At 52.5% G+C, this 15,458-nt stretch overlaps 6 protein-coding genes across 6 annotated transcripts; 5 read left to right on the top strand and 1 right to left on the bottom strand.

Annotated features, from left to right (window-relative positions):
- Nucleotides 1-309: 309 nt before the first annotated feature.
- P170DRAFT_418452 (GFA family protein) lies at nt 310-1,498 on the bottom strand. Its single transcript, XM_024847223.1, has 3 exons — nt 1,039-1,498; nt 806-985; nt 310-727 (listed from the first exon to the last, which is right to left on the bottom strand). Exons 1-3 carry the CDS (start codon nt 1,044-1,046, stop codon nt 424-426), a joined length of 492 nt encoding a protein of 163 aa, XP_024699264.1. The 5' UTR covers nt 1,047-1,498; the 3' UTR covers nt 310-423.
- Nucleotides 1,309-2,362, top strand: P170DRAFT_441399 (uncharacterized protein). Its single transcript, XM_024850299.1, has 4 exons — nt 1,309-1,586; nt 1,709-1,743; nt 1,802-1,916; nt 2,050-2,362. The coding sequence occupies exons 1-4, from the start codon at nt 1,537-1,539 to the stop codon at nt 2,162-2,164; spliced, it is 315 nt and encodes a 104-aa protein (XP_024699263.1). The 5' UTR covers nt 1,309-1,536; the 3' UTR covers nt 2,165-2,362.
- A 125-nt stretch (nt 2,363-2,487) lies between these two features.
- On the top strand, nt 2,488-5,865 carry P170DRAFT_468683 (nitrogen permease regulator 3 family protein; the record flags this gene model as incomplete). Its single annotated transcript, XM_024852569.1, has 4 exons — nt 2,488-3,669; nt 3,733-5,102; nt 5,591-5,653; nt 5,824-5,865. Exons 1-4 carry the CDS (start codon nt 2,547-2,549, stop codon nt 5,863-5,865), a joined length of 2,598 nt encoding a protein of 865 aa, XP_024699262.1. The 5' UTR covers nt 2,488-2,546.
- An 834-nt stretch (nt 5,866-6,699) lies between these two features.
- P170DRAFT_66313 (uncharacterized protein) lies at nt 6,700-7,282 on the top strand. Its single transcript, XM_024855324.1, has one exon. It carries the CDS (start codon nt 6,756-6,758, stop codon nt 7,101-7,103), a length of 348 nt encoding a protein of 115 aa, XP_024699261.1. The 5' UTR covers nt 6,700-6,755; the 3' UTR covers nt 7,104-7,282.
- Nucleotides 7,283-9,119: 1,837 nt separating this feature from the next.
- On the top strand, nt 9,120-12,026 carry P170DRAFT_66266 (La domain family). Its single transcript, XM_024855323.1, has 2 exons — nt 9,120-11,905; nt 11,959-12,026. The coding sequence occupies exon 1, from the start codon at nt 9,544-9,546 to the stop codon at nt 11,821-11,823; it is 2,280 nt and encodes a 759-aa protein (XP_024699260.1). The 5' UTR covers nt 9,120-9,543; the 3' UTR covers nt 11,824-11,905; nt 11,959-12,026.
- A 1,299-nt stretch (nt 12,027-13,325) lies between these two features.
- On the top strand, nt 13,326-15,187 carry P170DRAFT_468681 (SPFH domain-containing protein). The gene is made up of 2 exons (XM_024852568.1): nt 13,326-14,112; nt 14,204-15,187. The coding sequence occupies exons 1-2, from the start codon at nt 13,613-13,615 to the stop codon at nt 14,973-14,975; spliced, it is 1,272 nt and encodes a 423-aa protein (XP_024699259.1). The 5' UTR covers nt 13,326-13,612; the 3' UTR covers nt 14,976-15,187.
- Nucleotides 15,188-15,458: the final 271 nt, after the last annotated feature.

Here is a 15,458-nt window from a genome sequence, read left to right as displayed (position 1 = left end):
CATGCTTTTTGCAAGATGTGTGCTGACTCGTCAACTTCTAAGAATTAGGAATATCTTCTTGTAGACCATTTTTACCCTCAAAGTGTGAGTTGCCATTTTGTTTCTTTGTTCCTTCCACTGCCTGATGAACAAATTTATTCGCTGTGTTCTTACTGAACTACATTGAAGAAAAAACTAAATTTCACCTTGGAGAACTGATCTTTGTGCTTCAACCATTTATATTTGCACACTTGTATTGTTGCTGAGGCTAACGAACAAATCTTGCAGGGCACCTACGCTACTTTGAAGAGATAATGATAATGTCAAATTCCAATTCAAATTTTGATCACTCCTACACCGTACTGTAGCTTTCTCCAATCGTCGTAATCATCGTCGTCATCAACCCATGTACAGATTACAGTCCATGCTGTCCAAGTTCAACCCTTAAGCCATGAACAGCTTGTGCTTCTTGTGCCATCCCTCCAGGCTCTCTTCCGGGTATTCCTCAAACACCTGTTTCTTGCCCTCGGGCCACCGAACCCAGGACGGCTTGGAGTCCTGCATGATACAGACCATCTCGTCCGGCGCCGGCAACTCCGTGTCGATGGCCGAGGCGAAGGGGTGAATCAGCTCTGGCCAGTGCCGATCCCACAGCCAGAGCATCGTGCCGCAATGGGAGCAAAAGTTCCGCTCGCTCGAACAGACCTTCTGGTCGGCAGTACCGCGGTTCATGATGGCGGAATATTTCCTTTGCATTTGTCTGTTAGCCCTTTCTGCTTTTTTACAATATAACAGTGTGATCTAGCGGCGAAAGGGCGCTGCGTACTTGAGAGCTTCCTTGCCCTTCTTGATGTTCAGGCTCTCGTTGATCCCGCCCAGGTTGACGCTGCCATTGTATCCGCCTACTTTGCGACAGATACTGCAGGCGCAGAGCTGGTAGGGAACGGGGGTGCTCGAGTCGAGGGTAAATTCGACTGCGCCGCATTGGCAGCTGCCTTCGAGGGTCCTGGCGATGCTGGGGTTAGAGTCTAGGTTCAGTATGTGGTTGGAACAGCGTACATAGGCATTTTGGTGGATAAAATAGAGCAATATAATCAGGCAGTTCGCAATATGTTACAGAAATGGTGTGAAAACTGCCAGAAGATACTCTCGACCAACGACGTCATTCATAGATCAGTTCCGGGCTCCCGGTTATATATCCAGTTGTTCCACAAGTACGAGAGGGGCTGGAGGCTTTTGCTTCGACTCCGCACCTGCATTGTGAGCAGGTTGCATGCAACCATGTCTGGAATTAGCCAACTCTACGTCATTGCATACATATCTCGATCCTGGGAACCAATAGGCGTAGAACAGTGTAGATAATGAAGACCAGGAATGACTCTGCTGGATGTTTGGCATGTTTGCTCTGTTTGTCTGCCCGAAGTCGATCCGTTCTTTTCCTCGAGCATCCAATTCGCTCTCGCCGTGGCCTGTCTTCTCGCGTTCTGGATTGATTGCAATTACCCTCTTGCCTTTATTTTCTTTTTATTTTGCTTGGCAGACAAAACACTCATCACAATGGGATTCGGAAGTCCTGGTGGCGGCGCCACGAACTACAAGCCTACGCCGTGAGTTTCCGCACGTTGCTGCGTTCCTGCTTGTCATGCCATATCGATATCATTCCACCAGACTCTGCGATGTACAAGCAGCCGCAAAAGGGAATGTGAAGCTAACTCATCTGTTACTATAGTCCGGAGCGTGGCAGCTTCCCCCTTGACCACGAAGGTAACACCTCATACCGAATCATCTCCAATCCGCGGATATTAACCGGACCCCCGAACAGGCGAATGCAAGCACCTAATCTCCAGCTACCTGAAATGCCTCAAAGGCAGCCGAGGCGTCAATGACGAGGAATGTCGAAAACTTGCCAAGGGATATCTGGGCTGTCGCATGGACAAGTACGTTCTCGCCTGCTAAACCGGAAGCTATTCCGGTCCTGTGATGCGATCGCGCCGACTCGTCGACGTTTTGCATTGAGGGAACAATATATCAAAGAAAGAAAGAAGGCTAATGGATTTGAATCACCGATAGAAACCTGATGGCGCCGGATGATTTCAAGAACCTCGGACTGATCTTCGAGAAGCAGGAGGGTGCGAGCGGGACGAACGCCGCGCCTTCGAGTGAAGGGCAAGGGACAAAACCATGAGAATCGATGGGAGTGGAATTGCTGTATGATTGGCGATGTGATACCTTGGATGATTAGCAGATTTGTGGCCTGGTCGTTGGGGACCGGGGCTTTTTGAATTCTCCATTTCTGGCGTTGAGGGGATTGTGTTGATTCTAGATTTTGTTATCTGTGTATACTAGTGAACATGCATTTGTATATTGGAGAGGAATTCTCGTGATGGAATTGTAGAGGACATAAAAGATGATCAAGACAAGAGAAGGAAGGCCCATGCGGGGAAAGCAGTCCCGCCGACTGGAATCCAACTCCAAAACCCCCAGCCTCTCTCTCTCCTTCCGCATCCCCTCAACTCCATCCACTCCATCTTTCTTACAAGAAAAATGTCCCTACCTGCCCTTCCCCAATGTCCTCAATCGCACGCCCCCCAGACCCCTGCCTAGTGGCAATCGTCCTGATCGTCCGCTCGCGAGCCGGCCCTCGCTTCGTATTCCACTATCCCCCCAACCCGCTCAGCGAGAACGGCCTGCGACCCGCAGCCACCACCAGCAAAGCGCGGCGCGCGTCACGCACCAAAAGCGGCCAGGGCGCGCGGGGCAATGACTCGAGCTCCAGCGAGGACAGTGGCTCGACCTCCTCCGAAGACGAGGAGGAGCACCATGCGCCCAGCCAGAACCCCAGTTCCACGCACCTCGCCGGCAGCGCGGTGTCGGCGACCACCGGTCGGCGCTCGAGTAACTTCGGTCTAGACGATCATGTGGCCATGTCTGTGTCGCCTGGGGGCGACTCTCAACGGCCGGGGTCCATCAGCTCGAGTCGCACGCTGCTGCGCAAACGTGGCGGCGCCTCCGACGTCGAAGACGATCCGGGGACGGCGTCGGATCGGCAGGAGGATGGGTCGGGGGGCGCCGGGGGCCCGTTCCGCGCGCCGTGGGAGTCGATGCTCGGGCTGCCTGCGGACGTCTGGGAGAAGGTGCTGAGCCCGTCGCGGTCGTGGCACAAACGGCGGTTCGAGGTCGGGATCAACGACCTGGCGTTCGTCGGGTGGCCGGTGTTTGTGCGCGAGGAAGGGACCTGGCGGAAGCAGCGGCGGAAGAAGAAGAAGCCGCGCGCCGACTGGGAGGGCGGAGAGCTGGGTCACAATGAAAATGTCGAGGACGTGCAGGACGATGGGCCGGAGGCGACGATGGCCGCGTCGACGGAGACGCTGAATCCCAGCGGATGGGCGGCGGCGGAATCGCAGCGCGCGTCGATGACTTCGATGGCGTCGATGACCAGTAGTAAGACCGGGGGAGGAGGGCCGGCGAGCGAGTTGCTGGACGCGGATGATAAGGACTCCATGACGATGTTCAATGTGGTTTTCGTGCTGGATCCGCCCTTGCTCGAGTATTCGCTGCGCATTCGGGAGATCTACGACAATATCATCAAGAAGTTTGCGAAGGCCTTGAAATGGGAACAGGCGCGGACGGACTATGTCTGGAGGGAGGCCCAGCATATCTCACACATCAAGGAGAAAGCGAAAGAGAAGAGTATGTGGATGCGAATGCTGTGAGGTGGAAATGAAGGGAATGCAGTGCTAATGAGGCTTACAGGAATGTCTGTCAACACTCTCTACTCGGAGCTCATCAATCAATCGTCCCTGGCTAGGGCCATCTACACCGTCTACTCTAGTATCTCCGCGTCGAAGATCGCGTCCGTTGGGCTGGGCCCGGACGTGTCCATTTCCCTCCAGATTCCTCCTTTAACCTCGACACCGTACCTGCCTGGTCCAACCGACAAGGCATATCCTGGTCTCTGGCTCACGACGGCAGACAGCGTCACTCCGGTGGATGATCCGACAGCCGATGAGAATACGGCACCGCACCAGGTCCCGGCCAAACACTTTGCGCTACTGTTGCTGGACAACGAGACCAGTATCTTGAAGGATGTTGAGTCGTCTGGGGGAGCGTTGGCTCCCGCACTCGCTCACTACATTCGCTGTTCAAAACCGACCAAGTCCTTTGCTCAGATATCTGCATCGTCCGGAATCTCCCTCTCCACCATCCAGCTTCTGGCAAGCCATCTTGTGTACTGGAGACGGGCACGTGCGATTCCGCCCCTTCATCAACGAGATACTTTCATCGTCTCTCCGAACTGCGACCTGAGCAAACTGGAGGTGGCGACGACTGCCTATCAAACGGCATTTCCCACGCTTCCAAGCCTCCCAAAGATGTTGTCCGCTCTGAGCGGGACCCCCCGACCTTACGGAAGCTTCATCCCCAGCAAAGACCACAAAGATACCTATTTCGCCATCCTCGCCTGGCTGTTGCGTGGAGGGTGGGTGACCCAGCTTCGATCTTTCTCCCGAGTCAAAGTCAACCCGGAAATCAAAATGGCCGTGGAGATGGCCCTGCGACGCGAAGAAGTCGATAGATACCTGGGGAAGCGAGGGCCGGACGCAGGAAAGCGCGGCGAGTCTTACGACAGCGATGATGACTTTGACGATGCGAGCTCCTCTTCGTCTTCGTCCCTCGCAAGCCAAGGCAGCGGCGAAGAAACGCCCATGCCGGGACGGTCCAATCTCGAGGGCGGGATGCGCCTGACGCACTCCGTGCTGGACAGACATGCGTCGCTCAAAACCTCTTCCCTGATCCTATTCCCGCATCGTGCCTCGCCGCTTGAGTCGCGGTGGCTTGACGAGATCGTGGCGCGGTTCCCCGACCGCCCACGGTTCTTCCTGCGCGGTCGTGCCGGCAGACCCGGGGATGCCGGCGAGGGCGACTTGGAATACGCGGGGCTTCGGAACTCGATGAAGGAGTACTGGCCCACCTACATCAAGTACTTTAACGGATACGACGCCGTCGAAAAAATCCCGGTGCGGGAGAACCTCAAGCGCAAACTGGTCTGGCAGGTGCTGGCGCGGTTGGGATCCGTGACCAGCTCGCAGTCCTCTCTGGAGCTGGATCCGGCCGAACAGGTCTTGGTTAGTGTGCGACATTGGTAAGTGGTGATGGTTGAGAGATGATTTGGACTGCAAACCAAGAGACTCAAAAGGGCTTGTATGAATATAAGAAAAGTAGCCTCATGAATGACGTCTGCTATACAAGGCAACCCAGCACGTGATACTTCCATAATGCAATCCGGCACGGAACCTCCGAAGACTCCCGAGTTCCGCCAGACGAAAAAAAAAAAAAAAAAAAAGGCAGCCTCAGCCCTAATAACGTTCACGCGGGTTGCTAAGCGATGGTTCATTCCATTGGAATTGCATCTCATAATTAGTATTATTCATTACCATTTATTATTAGTATTTTTTGAGATTTTGCTTTTTCAAACCCCGTGACCGCGCCCCGTACGTGTCTAGTCAGTCCCCCGTCCGTGTTGAGAGGTGGATTGAGTGGTTTATTGATTGGTTGGAATCAACAACTATGACATGAGCATTTACACTCCTGGTTCTACTATTCATGTACCTAGATCATTGAGGTTAGGTTGGCTTCTGCGGAGTACCTTTGTATTCAGACTACAGAGGCTGAGGATGTACGTACTTCCAGTCTTCCAGTCTTCCATCCATACCTACGGAGTACCGAAGTGGATAAGGACCAAAAGCACGGCACACGCCGGAAGGGAAGAATTGGCACCACATTATATGTTAATGTTATACATCACGTGTATTATAGATCATCCTGTGCTACTGCTTTCACTTTCAGATTACAGACGGAGTCCGCACCGATGATCTTAAATCACCATAATATGGAATCATCAATCACAGACATACTCCGGGGCTGAGATCGAAATTAAATTCGGCATAAAAATTAAAATGCGAATTGAGTTCGGGAGAAAAAAAAAGGTCAGGGCCGATGAAGGTCCGATGAAGGAAGAAATTTAGACGGAACATGTTTGGGACAGAGTGCGACGTATTGCAAATACCCGAGTCATGTCTTATGATTTATTACCTGGCCCAAGGGCTTCACTGGAGTCCAGTCTGTCTCAGCGTGAGTCCGAGTGTGAGGGCGGCCGAGCTGGACTGGACGGGCGGAAAGTCACTTACCGTACGGTTTTTTACATTCCATCCGGACTGGTCCTCGACCGTTCCAGGTTAAGACCTGTCAGATGGAAGCAAGCACGTACATACATTGCTAGTCAGGGGAAGGAAAAGAAAAGAAACCATCGATGTCTCCGTAGACACTTACTCTGTCCAGCGTAGGTACGGTAGGTCGTAGGATCATGCGGAAAGGCATTCCTCGTAGCCCTGGAGAATAGTGCCCTCTTACCTCCCCAGTCGTGTACTTTGGTGTACGTATTCCTTGCTCCCTTACTTGGGCTGCTGCTGCCGCTGCCCGGGGGCTACACAGGAATGGTGAATCATAATAATCCCACGGAGGAAAGGTGCCCTGATGCCTGTCTTGGGTCTCGGAGCACCTGCGGAGAACGGCAGATTAATACTACATAGTATTAGTATAACGTTCGAAATTAATATTCGATTCGAAAATCCAATGGAAGTGTACGGCGATGTAATCTGACAGGTGGGCCCACCAGTGAGGTAATTTCACCTCGAATCTTTGATGTCTCGCATACTTACCTCCTCCGTCGACAGGTTGATGCTTGATTGGTGTTTTATTCCTTTATAAGGCCGAATTAGATGGATGGATATCGACCGGAGATATCCTGTAGACGGCATCTCCTCCGTAGGCCCAAGGCTCAGGGCAGACTGCCTACGAGACCCCTGATGCTCGGATTCCGGGGTTGTAATACCACATGGGACTGGGATGGTCCGTTATTATCATCTGTAACCATTATCCCATATTTCTGCCCTCCGACCGGACTGCGGATTCCAAATCTGTACGGTTACATGGAGGGGTCAGTCAACGGCACCAACCCTCCAAGCCCCTCCAGCTGCATGTCCGTCCCGATCTTGCGAGGGCCGGAGTCGAGTGAAACTGAGATAGAGATAGAGGTGGTGAGTTACTGGAGTTACCGGCAGTATTGAAAGTTACCGATTATGTATCGAACTGCCAACCTAGTAGAACCTGGAGTAGGTATGTCAGAGCATGACGCTGTATGTCCGACTTCACTTAAACTGGACGACAAAGAGAGTGTACTTGGCTTCGGCTGTGATTCGGGGTCGACGGCATTTTCATCGGTGCTCCAATTGCTGGTCCATGGCAAGGATCGTTGAACAATGGCCGAAGGTCCATGGAGGGGTCGTCCGAGGTCGATTGGCGAATGGGTGACGGCGGAACGTCGGTAGAGGGAGGACACCCGAGGACAAGGATCGGTGGAAGGCACAGGTGACGATGGGCAGTTCAAATGAATACTGTGCTCGGATTATCACCATCATCCTCAAATGCTCCCCAGGAAGACAATTGGACCCGCCCCCAACCTGGTTAGAGTCATTCCTCCCGGTCTCTGTGGCAGGTCTGGAATGCGAGGAATCTGGATTGAGTTATATATAGAATACCCGCGTGTATGTATGTATGAATTGTATGTATCCCAGACTCAGGTACGAGGCCGGTCTAACTGGATAGACAAGAACCTCCGTAGATCCGTCTCTAGTCATGGATTGGAATTGAGAATCGTCTGCAATGCGAGGCGAACCAAACCCGCGATCGGAATTAGTCCCGGACAGGAAGGAAAATGGGCGGTTCATTACCCACAGAAGCCCTGAAATCCACTAAAACCCAGGACTTCCAGGCGTCTTTTTGGTTCTGCGAGGGACGACCAGGAAGAATTGCACGAAAGACGCCCTCGTTGGACACGGCGGATGGGAGGAAACATGGGAGACGAGGGGATTTACCAGCGCAAGAGGGAAACGCCGCGTTTTCAGGCGGGAAAGCACCGTGATTATCGGATTTCTTTTATTCATTTTGTACTGGATTTATTTTAATTCGAATTTCCATTTCAATTTTTATTTGATTTTGGATTTTATTTTATTTATTTTATTTTTTTAATTTTCAATTTCAATTTCCAATTTTTTTTTTTTTCCCTTCTGGCAGTCCACAATTATTATTACTGTTTCTGTTCTCATTTGCTTCCCTCGGATTTTCTCTTTCTTACTTTTTGATTTTTGATTTTTGATTGTATTTTTTTTTTTTTTTTTTTTTTTTTTTTTACGGCGTGCCTCTGGTCGACGGACTTCTTCTCACACACTGCGCTACGCTCGTCTCTTTTTCCCTCTCTTTCCCTTCCTGCCCTTTCCTGCCTCTGGATTCTTACCCCCTCCTTCTCCCCCTCTCCCCCCTCAACATCCTGGAAGTTTTCTTCCTTTCCTCTCACCTCGTCGCCTCTTCGCCATCCCCCGTTCCGTTGCTGGCGTCCGTGTTGCCGCAGTGAGGTTGTGCTCATTCTTCAGTGCACATCTTCCGCCTTCCGATCTTCTCCTTCCCACGTCCTGTATTTTTTTTTACCCGGGATTTTTTTTTTTTTTTTTTTTTGCTGGCAAGGGCATCTTGATCGGTTGATCCCTTTTGATTTTTGATTTTTCTCCGCACGAGATCTGCTTCGACTTTTTTTTTTTTCTTGTCGCTCTCGGCCTGATCTTTAATCCTGCCAATTTTTTTTTCTTTCCCCTCAATTCTTCCCTTCGCTGGGAAATTCAATCTTCCACCTTAGCGGTCATCGCCACGTGCAAGTCGCGCTTTTCCGTCTACGCTTCACAAGGGGCTACGCCAACCGGGTCCCCTCGAAAAGTTTCTCGCGTGTATTCGTCGTGGTCGTGATCTGTTTCACCCTCCGACTACCTCAGTGACATATCGGAATCCCTCGCGAATCTTCCGACGGTCCGAATCTCGAACGGCATAAATTGGGTGAGTTCTGTGCTGGGTTGACGCAACGTTCAGTGGATCATCTCGAAAAGCTCTGTTGTCGTCTCGATCTCGCGTGTATTAATCCCGTCTTGTCGTGAAATCAGAACCTCGTTTGACTACGTTCCTGCCGAAGTCACCGACGTCGACTCTCACACCGTCTCCAACGCCTTTCAACTTGACCTTGGAACGGACCCATTCCAGGGAAGCATACCTCTTTCTATCAACGAGCGATTTACACGCGATTCGTGTGGTAGAAAAATTACAGTTGAAAAGACCCGCATTCGGTACCTCGAATCCCACACCGGTTTTTCTCGACAGCGAATAAAGCTTTCGTGACCTTGCAGTCCGTTTGATCGGCCATCTTCCACAACCTGCCCCGAAGTAGGAGCCACGTCTAGTGACGGGAATCTGCAGCTTGGTGGGGTCGCAAGAGGACGGAAGTTGGTTCCCCTGTTTGCCGTCAAGTGTTGGAGCTGTCTCGCCCACAGTTGGCGCACGCAGGTTGCTTTGATTGGAGTTGCCATCGGAGGCACCTGTTCTCTGGCAGAACAACTTTCTTTTTTCACAACTTTCTCATTTCTAGAACGGATATATTAGACTTCTCTTTCTATTTACAAACCGAAAATGGCCGCCACATTTTCCTACGCTCAGGCCGCTAAGGGCGCCGCTCCCTCGGTACCATCCGCAAAGACGACCCCAGAGCCGAATGATGTCTCCAAGCCAGATGAGCAGGACTCGAACTCGAGCTCGCAAGCCGAAAACAATGTGACCTCGCAGACAGAGGCACCGCAGGAGGCTGAGAAGACTCCCGTCAACTCGGTCAAGGAATCGGAGACTCCGGCTCCCGCATCCAAGACGAACGCTTCGGGCACAACGTCCCCCAGTGCCGGCAACTCGACTTCCACGGAAGCGAAGGACGAGGGCTCAAATACACCTAATGGTACCTCGGAATCTACTTGGGATAAGCAATCACAGGCCTCGGGGTCAGAGAAGCCGCAGGGTGGCGATGAAAAACCCAAGGAAAAGTCCGCCGAGGACAAGGAGAAGGAAGAGCCCCCCAAGGAGCTGAAGGCTGCCCCCCTTCCCGCAGTGAACGTGTGGCAGAAGCGAAAAGAGGCACAGGATGCCAAGGCCAAGGTCGTTCAGTCGCAAAAGCCTGCGCCTAGCTCCGCCAAGAATGGCAACGCGAAGACTGCTTCTGCAACCTCCTCGATATCGGGTGATAACCAGCAGGAGCAGCCCAAGGCTGCTCCTAAGAAGAAGGGAGCTGATGCCGTCTCCGAGGGCAACAACCGCAAGAGAACGGGTCGCGACGAGAACGCATCTGTGCCCCCTGTCGAGGACGCAGCCCTGTGGCCCACGCCGCAAGTTGCCCAAGGCGAGGAGAAGCGCAAGGCCCAGGAGAAGGGCGACAAGACCGAAAAGTCCGAGAAGAGCCCCGTGATCCGACCCCATGGCAAGGAGAAGTGGATGCCCGTGCCCTATGTCCCTACTGCCGTTTTCAACACCCCTCTTCCTTCTGGTGCCCGCCGAGGTGGACGCACTGCTCGCGGTGGACGCGAGGGTGGTCGCAACGGCGCTCATGCCGCCGCCGCCGATAAGGCTGCCTCTGGACAGGCGGCCCAGGGCTCTGCCAAGGCCTCGCCCGCAGACCGAGGAAGGAATGAGGCCAACTCCGCTCGTGCAAACTCCCTCCCTGCGCCGTCGAGGCGATCGAACAGTGCTGATGCCGGGTCTGCCGACCAGCGCAAGGCCCAGACGACGGACCGAAGCCGTGGAACGAAGGGTGCTGAGAACGCCAACGCCGCCTCTGCCGGGCGACATGCCAACGGAGGCGAGACGTTCCCCCGCCACCACCGCGATGCGAAGGCCTTCAGAAACCACGATGCGGCCAACAAGGGCGGAGACCACGGTGCCAGAAACCCGAACCTCTCCGTGGATGCACAGAACGGTCCCCGCTCCAACGACCGCCGGTTCGAGAACGGTCCCAAATCGGCTGATTTCTCTGGATTCCATGGCGATCGCAAGGACAAGGACTTCTCTCGCGAATCGCGCGCTGACCGAGGCCGTGGCTCCCGGGGCCGTGGCGGTTTCGGTGGCTCTCAGAATTCTCACTTTGCCAACAACCACATGTCGCACAACTCGTTCATGCACCAGAAGTCCTTCGGCTTCAACGACCGCCAGCGATCGCAGCACGGTCTCCCGAATGGCTCTCAAGGCCACCGGATGTCCTTGAGGTCGCCCTCGTTGCCCAACTCTGGCGCCATGTACGGTGTCTACCAGTTCCCCGCGGATATCAACACGATGTATGGCTACCAGCCCATGCACGCCGGTCCCATGACGGCGGTCCCCTACCAGCAATATATGGAGCCTTTCTCCCTGATGGGCATGGTCTCCATGCAGCTTGAATACTACTTCTCTGTGGACAACCTGTGCAAGGATCTCTTCCTCCGCAAGCACATGGACTCGCAGGGTTTCGTGGAACTGGCGTTCATCGGCAGCTTCAAGCGAATCAAGACTCTGACCGAAGATTTCGAGTTCCTCCGTCATGTGGCCCGCTCACTGAGAAACGTGGAATACATCACCGGCGAGGATGGCGTTGATCGCCTGCGACCGAGGGAATGGGAGCAGTGGGTCCTGCCGTTGGACCAGCGTGATCCTTCCGCGCAGAAGAGCGGCACTGCTCCGGCGAACCCCAGCAAGGCCGACGAGAACGCCGCCCCCCAGAACCACGTCGAAGGCGCCGTGAATGGCACTGCTCACCAGCCCCTGTTTAACGGCGTCTCGAAGACCTCGTTGTCTTCTGATGCCCCGGAGTTCTCTCCTTCGAAACCCGTTGATGCTCAAGCCGAAGTCGTAAGTTTTGAACAACCTGTGGTTCGGGGTGGTTTTCCATCGAAATAGCTCTGGCTGACGTGAAAACAGCGGGCGGATTAAATTCTCCTGAATATCACATCTCCTCTCCTTCCGGGATGTTGGTCTCTTGGTATGTCTCACCGCATCCATTCTATTCTACCCCATTCGCTAATTTGACATCAGTCGAGACGTAACTTTGTCGGATTTGAGGTCGATGGCCCCGAGGTTTATATACCAACCCCTCGGAGCCCACATACCGACATCCTGCGCGAAGAAGGCTACTCCTCACACGGTTTTTGTCTTTTCAGTTTCTATTTACGAACCTTTGCAGTGCTTTCCGAAACGAGTTCTTGACGAACAAAGTTTTTACGGCAACCCGAGACGGTGACCCGTGATATGGATGTTCTGTACCAATTCTGGTCGCACTTCTTGGTCCAAAAATTTCAATGCACAAATGTACAATGAATTTAAGAGTCTAGCGTTTGATGATCTTGCACGAAACGTCAGCCAACGGCTTTACCGCATCGCCTTTACGGTTCTTGTTTTTTTTTTTTTTTGTTGAACGCCGGAGTCATTCTCGATCAGATCGAAACCTCGTCTGTTTTGCTGCGAACAACCTTGGCCGAGTTGGACGATAAGACATCACAAGCCTAATGTTTCGACTACACTGGCGAAGGGTCCTGACTTCGGAAATCGCAAAAAAAAAAAGCTTGACTGTTTTCTGGTTGAGCCGAGCTGAAAAAGTGATTTTGTTTTTCTCATTTCTTTGATCAACCATTTACTTTATCTTCTTTTTCCTCCTATTTTCTCTCTGCTTTTTTCTCTTGTGGCCTTTCATCCATCATGACTTGCATTCTTATCTTATCAGCTTTTATGTTATCTTCTTTCAGTTGCCGTTGGCCAGTTTTTATGGAGGTAAATTCATCTATGCACATTTGTCCTCTCGGCTTGTGTTTGTTGACTCTATCTGTCATCTTCTTTTGCTTTCGTTTTGTGCATTTCTTTCCCCTTTATCTTATTGTTTTTGTCATGGGAGGGTTCAAAAATTTCTGGAGTCCGGGCATTTTTTACTGGGCAGTATCTTCTGTGTTTGATGCTTGCTTCTGTGGGCCGGGCTGAAGTTATTCCCACGACCATAGAATGTTTACCCGGATTCTTCGTTTCTCTTTTCTCTTTTCTAATATTGTCATAATGTTTCCACTCTTGCTCTCTTGCTCTCTAGTACGAATGGCAGAACCAGAACTAAAAAGAGAAAAAAAAAACCTTTCCACAGCGGGGCGCAAATGAGATTTTAAACCTACAAAATTGAAGCTAGCATCGTTTTTCTATGAGAATGCCTGTTCATTCCAATGATTTTATGGGGGCTCACTTTACCAGGGCATTGCTGTTGCGCATCTGCTCAACCAGCCTGGGATCATGGGACGGCGCTGGGGTTTTGCATCAGATGGGTTTTATGGACTTTTGTCTTCTTGTGGTGAGAATATTATTGCCTTGCATATTATGGGTAGTTAGTTGGTTTACCGACTTGAAGAGTTCTATCCGAACATAGCCTTTTCAATTCGTCTGTTAGGTTCTTCGTAGTTGACTGCCCATGTAACTGTATACTCCGTGATGAGACCAATTTATGCTGGCCGAAATGCAGGAGATATGATTGGTCATGCGAAGCCATCGGAGTAGATGACTCAGCGACCATGCTGCCTCAGGCCACCAACCTCGGCAGGTGATGAACGCCGAAGCCGCCAGCTTCACGTCTTTGGATAGCTTCGTCTGACTCAACGGTTCCCCTCCGTCGCGCTTTCACGATTGATTCGTCGATAGTTTCTTCTTCTTCTTCACAATGGAAGTGGCCTCCAGGCATACAGCGAGGCTGCTCCGGTCTCTCCCTAGCAGCTCTTACCGGTTAATCCACAACTCTCGTCTTCCTGCCTCCAGTCTCACAACCACGAACACCCTGAACCGCATTCGACGACGAAATGTCTCCACGTCATCTCGAAGACAGGCACCCGAACAGTCCCTTCTGAACTTCGGAGGTGGACCTTCGACGAGCGGCGGCATGCCTGCCTACTTTGCGAACCACTCGACACTTCCTATGAACACCGTCATCCGCTTCGTCCCTCAACAGACCGCGTGGATTGTAGAGCGCATGGGAAAGTTCCACCGGATCTTGGATCCCGGTCTTGCGATTTTGATCCCGTTCCTCGACCGTATTGCCTACGTGAAGAGCTTGAAGGAATCAGCCATCGAGATACCCAGCCAGAATGCCATTACGGCGGACAATGTGACCTTGGAGCTTGACGGTGTGCTGTATACGAGAGTTTTCGATGCCTACAAGGCAAGGTGAGTTTCCGTTGGAGACGTTTCTTCGTTCAAGACTATGGAGTCTTCGGGATTGGGGCTGACGAATGCCGAATTTCTTGTACTTTTCTAGCTACGGCGTGGAGGATGCCGAGTATGCCATCTCCCAGCTTGCGCAGACTACCATGCGCTCGGAAATCGGCCAGCTTACACTCGACCACGTGCTCAAGGAGCGTGCGACACTAAATACCAACATCACCCAGGCCATCAACGAGGCGGCTCAGGCGTGGGGCGTGACCTGCCTGCGATACGAGATCCGGGACATCCATGCCCCCGACGGTGTGGTGGCTGCCATGCATCGTCAAGTGACGGCCGAGCGGTCCAAGCGAGCGGAGATTCTCGAATCCGAGGGTCAGAGGCAGAGTGCGATCAACATCGCCGAGGGTCGCAAGCAGTCCGTCATTCTGGCTTCGGAGGCCATGCGCGCTGAACAGATCAATCGCGCCGATGGTGAGGCCGAGGCCATCTTGCTGCGAGCGCAGGCTACCTCCCGCGGCATCGACGCCGTCGCCCGTGCCATCGAGGCCGGCAAGGAGAACGCCCACGGTGCTGTCAGCCTCAGCGTGGCTGAGAAGTACGTGGACGCGTTCTCGAAATTGGCCAAGGAAGGTACTTCGGTGGTTGTCCCCGGCAATGTTGGTGACCTGGGTGGAATGATTGCGAACGCCATGGCTGTCTACGGCAACGTCAGTGGCAGTCAGGCGAAGACCATCGCGGCCAAGACCCTGGGAGTGCAACAGTCAGCTTCGACGGAGTCTCCTTCTACCAAGCCTGAGCAGGAAAAGAAGGAGGGAGTCGTTGGGGATGTGCTGCAGAGTTTCGACCAGTCCACCGAGAGTAGGTGAATCGGAAGTCGGAAGTCTTGAGTGACAACCCGCAACTATTGCTTTCCCTTTACTATTTGATATCTACCTGATCCTCCTCTCCTGTGAACCCTTTCCTAATTCCCTACTCTTACGATTGCTTATGGACGAGCCTGAAAACTTCCTCCTTCCCACCTCGTGTATTCTACCCCTGTCATTATTACCTTTCTCCTTTGACTGTCAGTCAGCCCCCCCCCCCCCCCCCCCCCCTAGTGCAACATTCGGAGTCAAAGTATGAAACTGCAGGAGTTAGAAAAATAAAAGAGCAAAAAAAAGGGGCCAAACATGGTCATTGGCTTGCTGGAGCGTGTTGCGGACAGGTAATTTGGAGCGAGGTCTGTTTCCATTATTAGGCATGTATCTGAACCAGGTGTACAATAGTAGATCAAGCAGAGGAAGACAGCGCATTGGAACAGCCCAGCTCCTGTAGATTGATACCGCCAGAGACTCAGGAACGTAGGACCT

Source organism: Aspergillus steynii, assembly GCF_002849105.1.
Source record: "Aspergillus steynii IBT 23096 chromosome Unknown P170scaffold_10, whole genome shotgun sequence".
NCBI lineage: Eukaryota > Fungi > Ascomycota > Eurotiomycetes > Eurotiales > Aspergillaceae > Aspergillus > Aspergillus steynii.
This window is presented reverse-complemented; position numbering and strand designations above follow the sequence as displayed.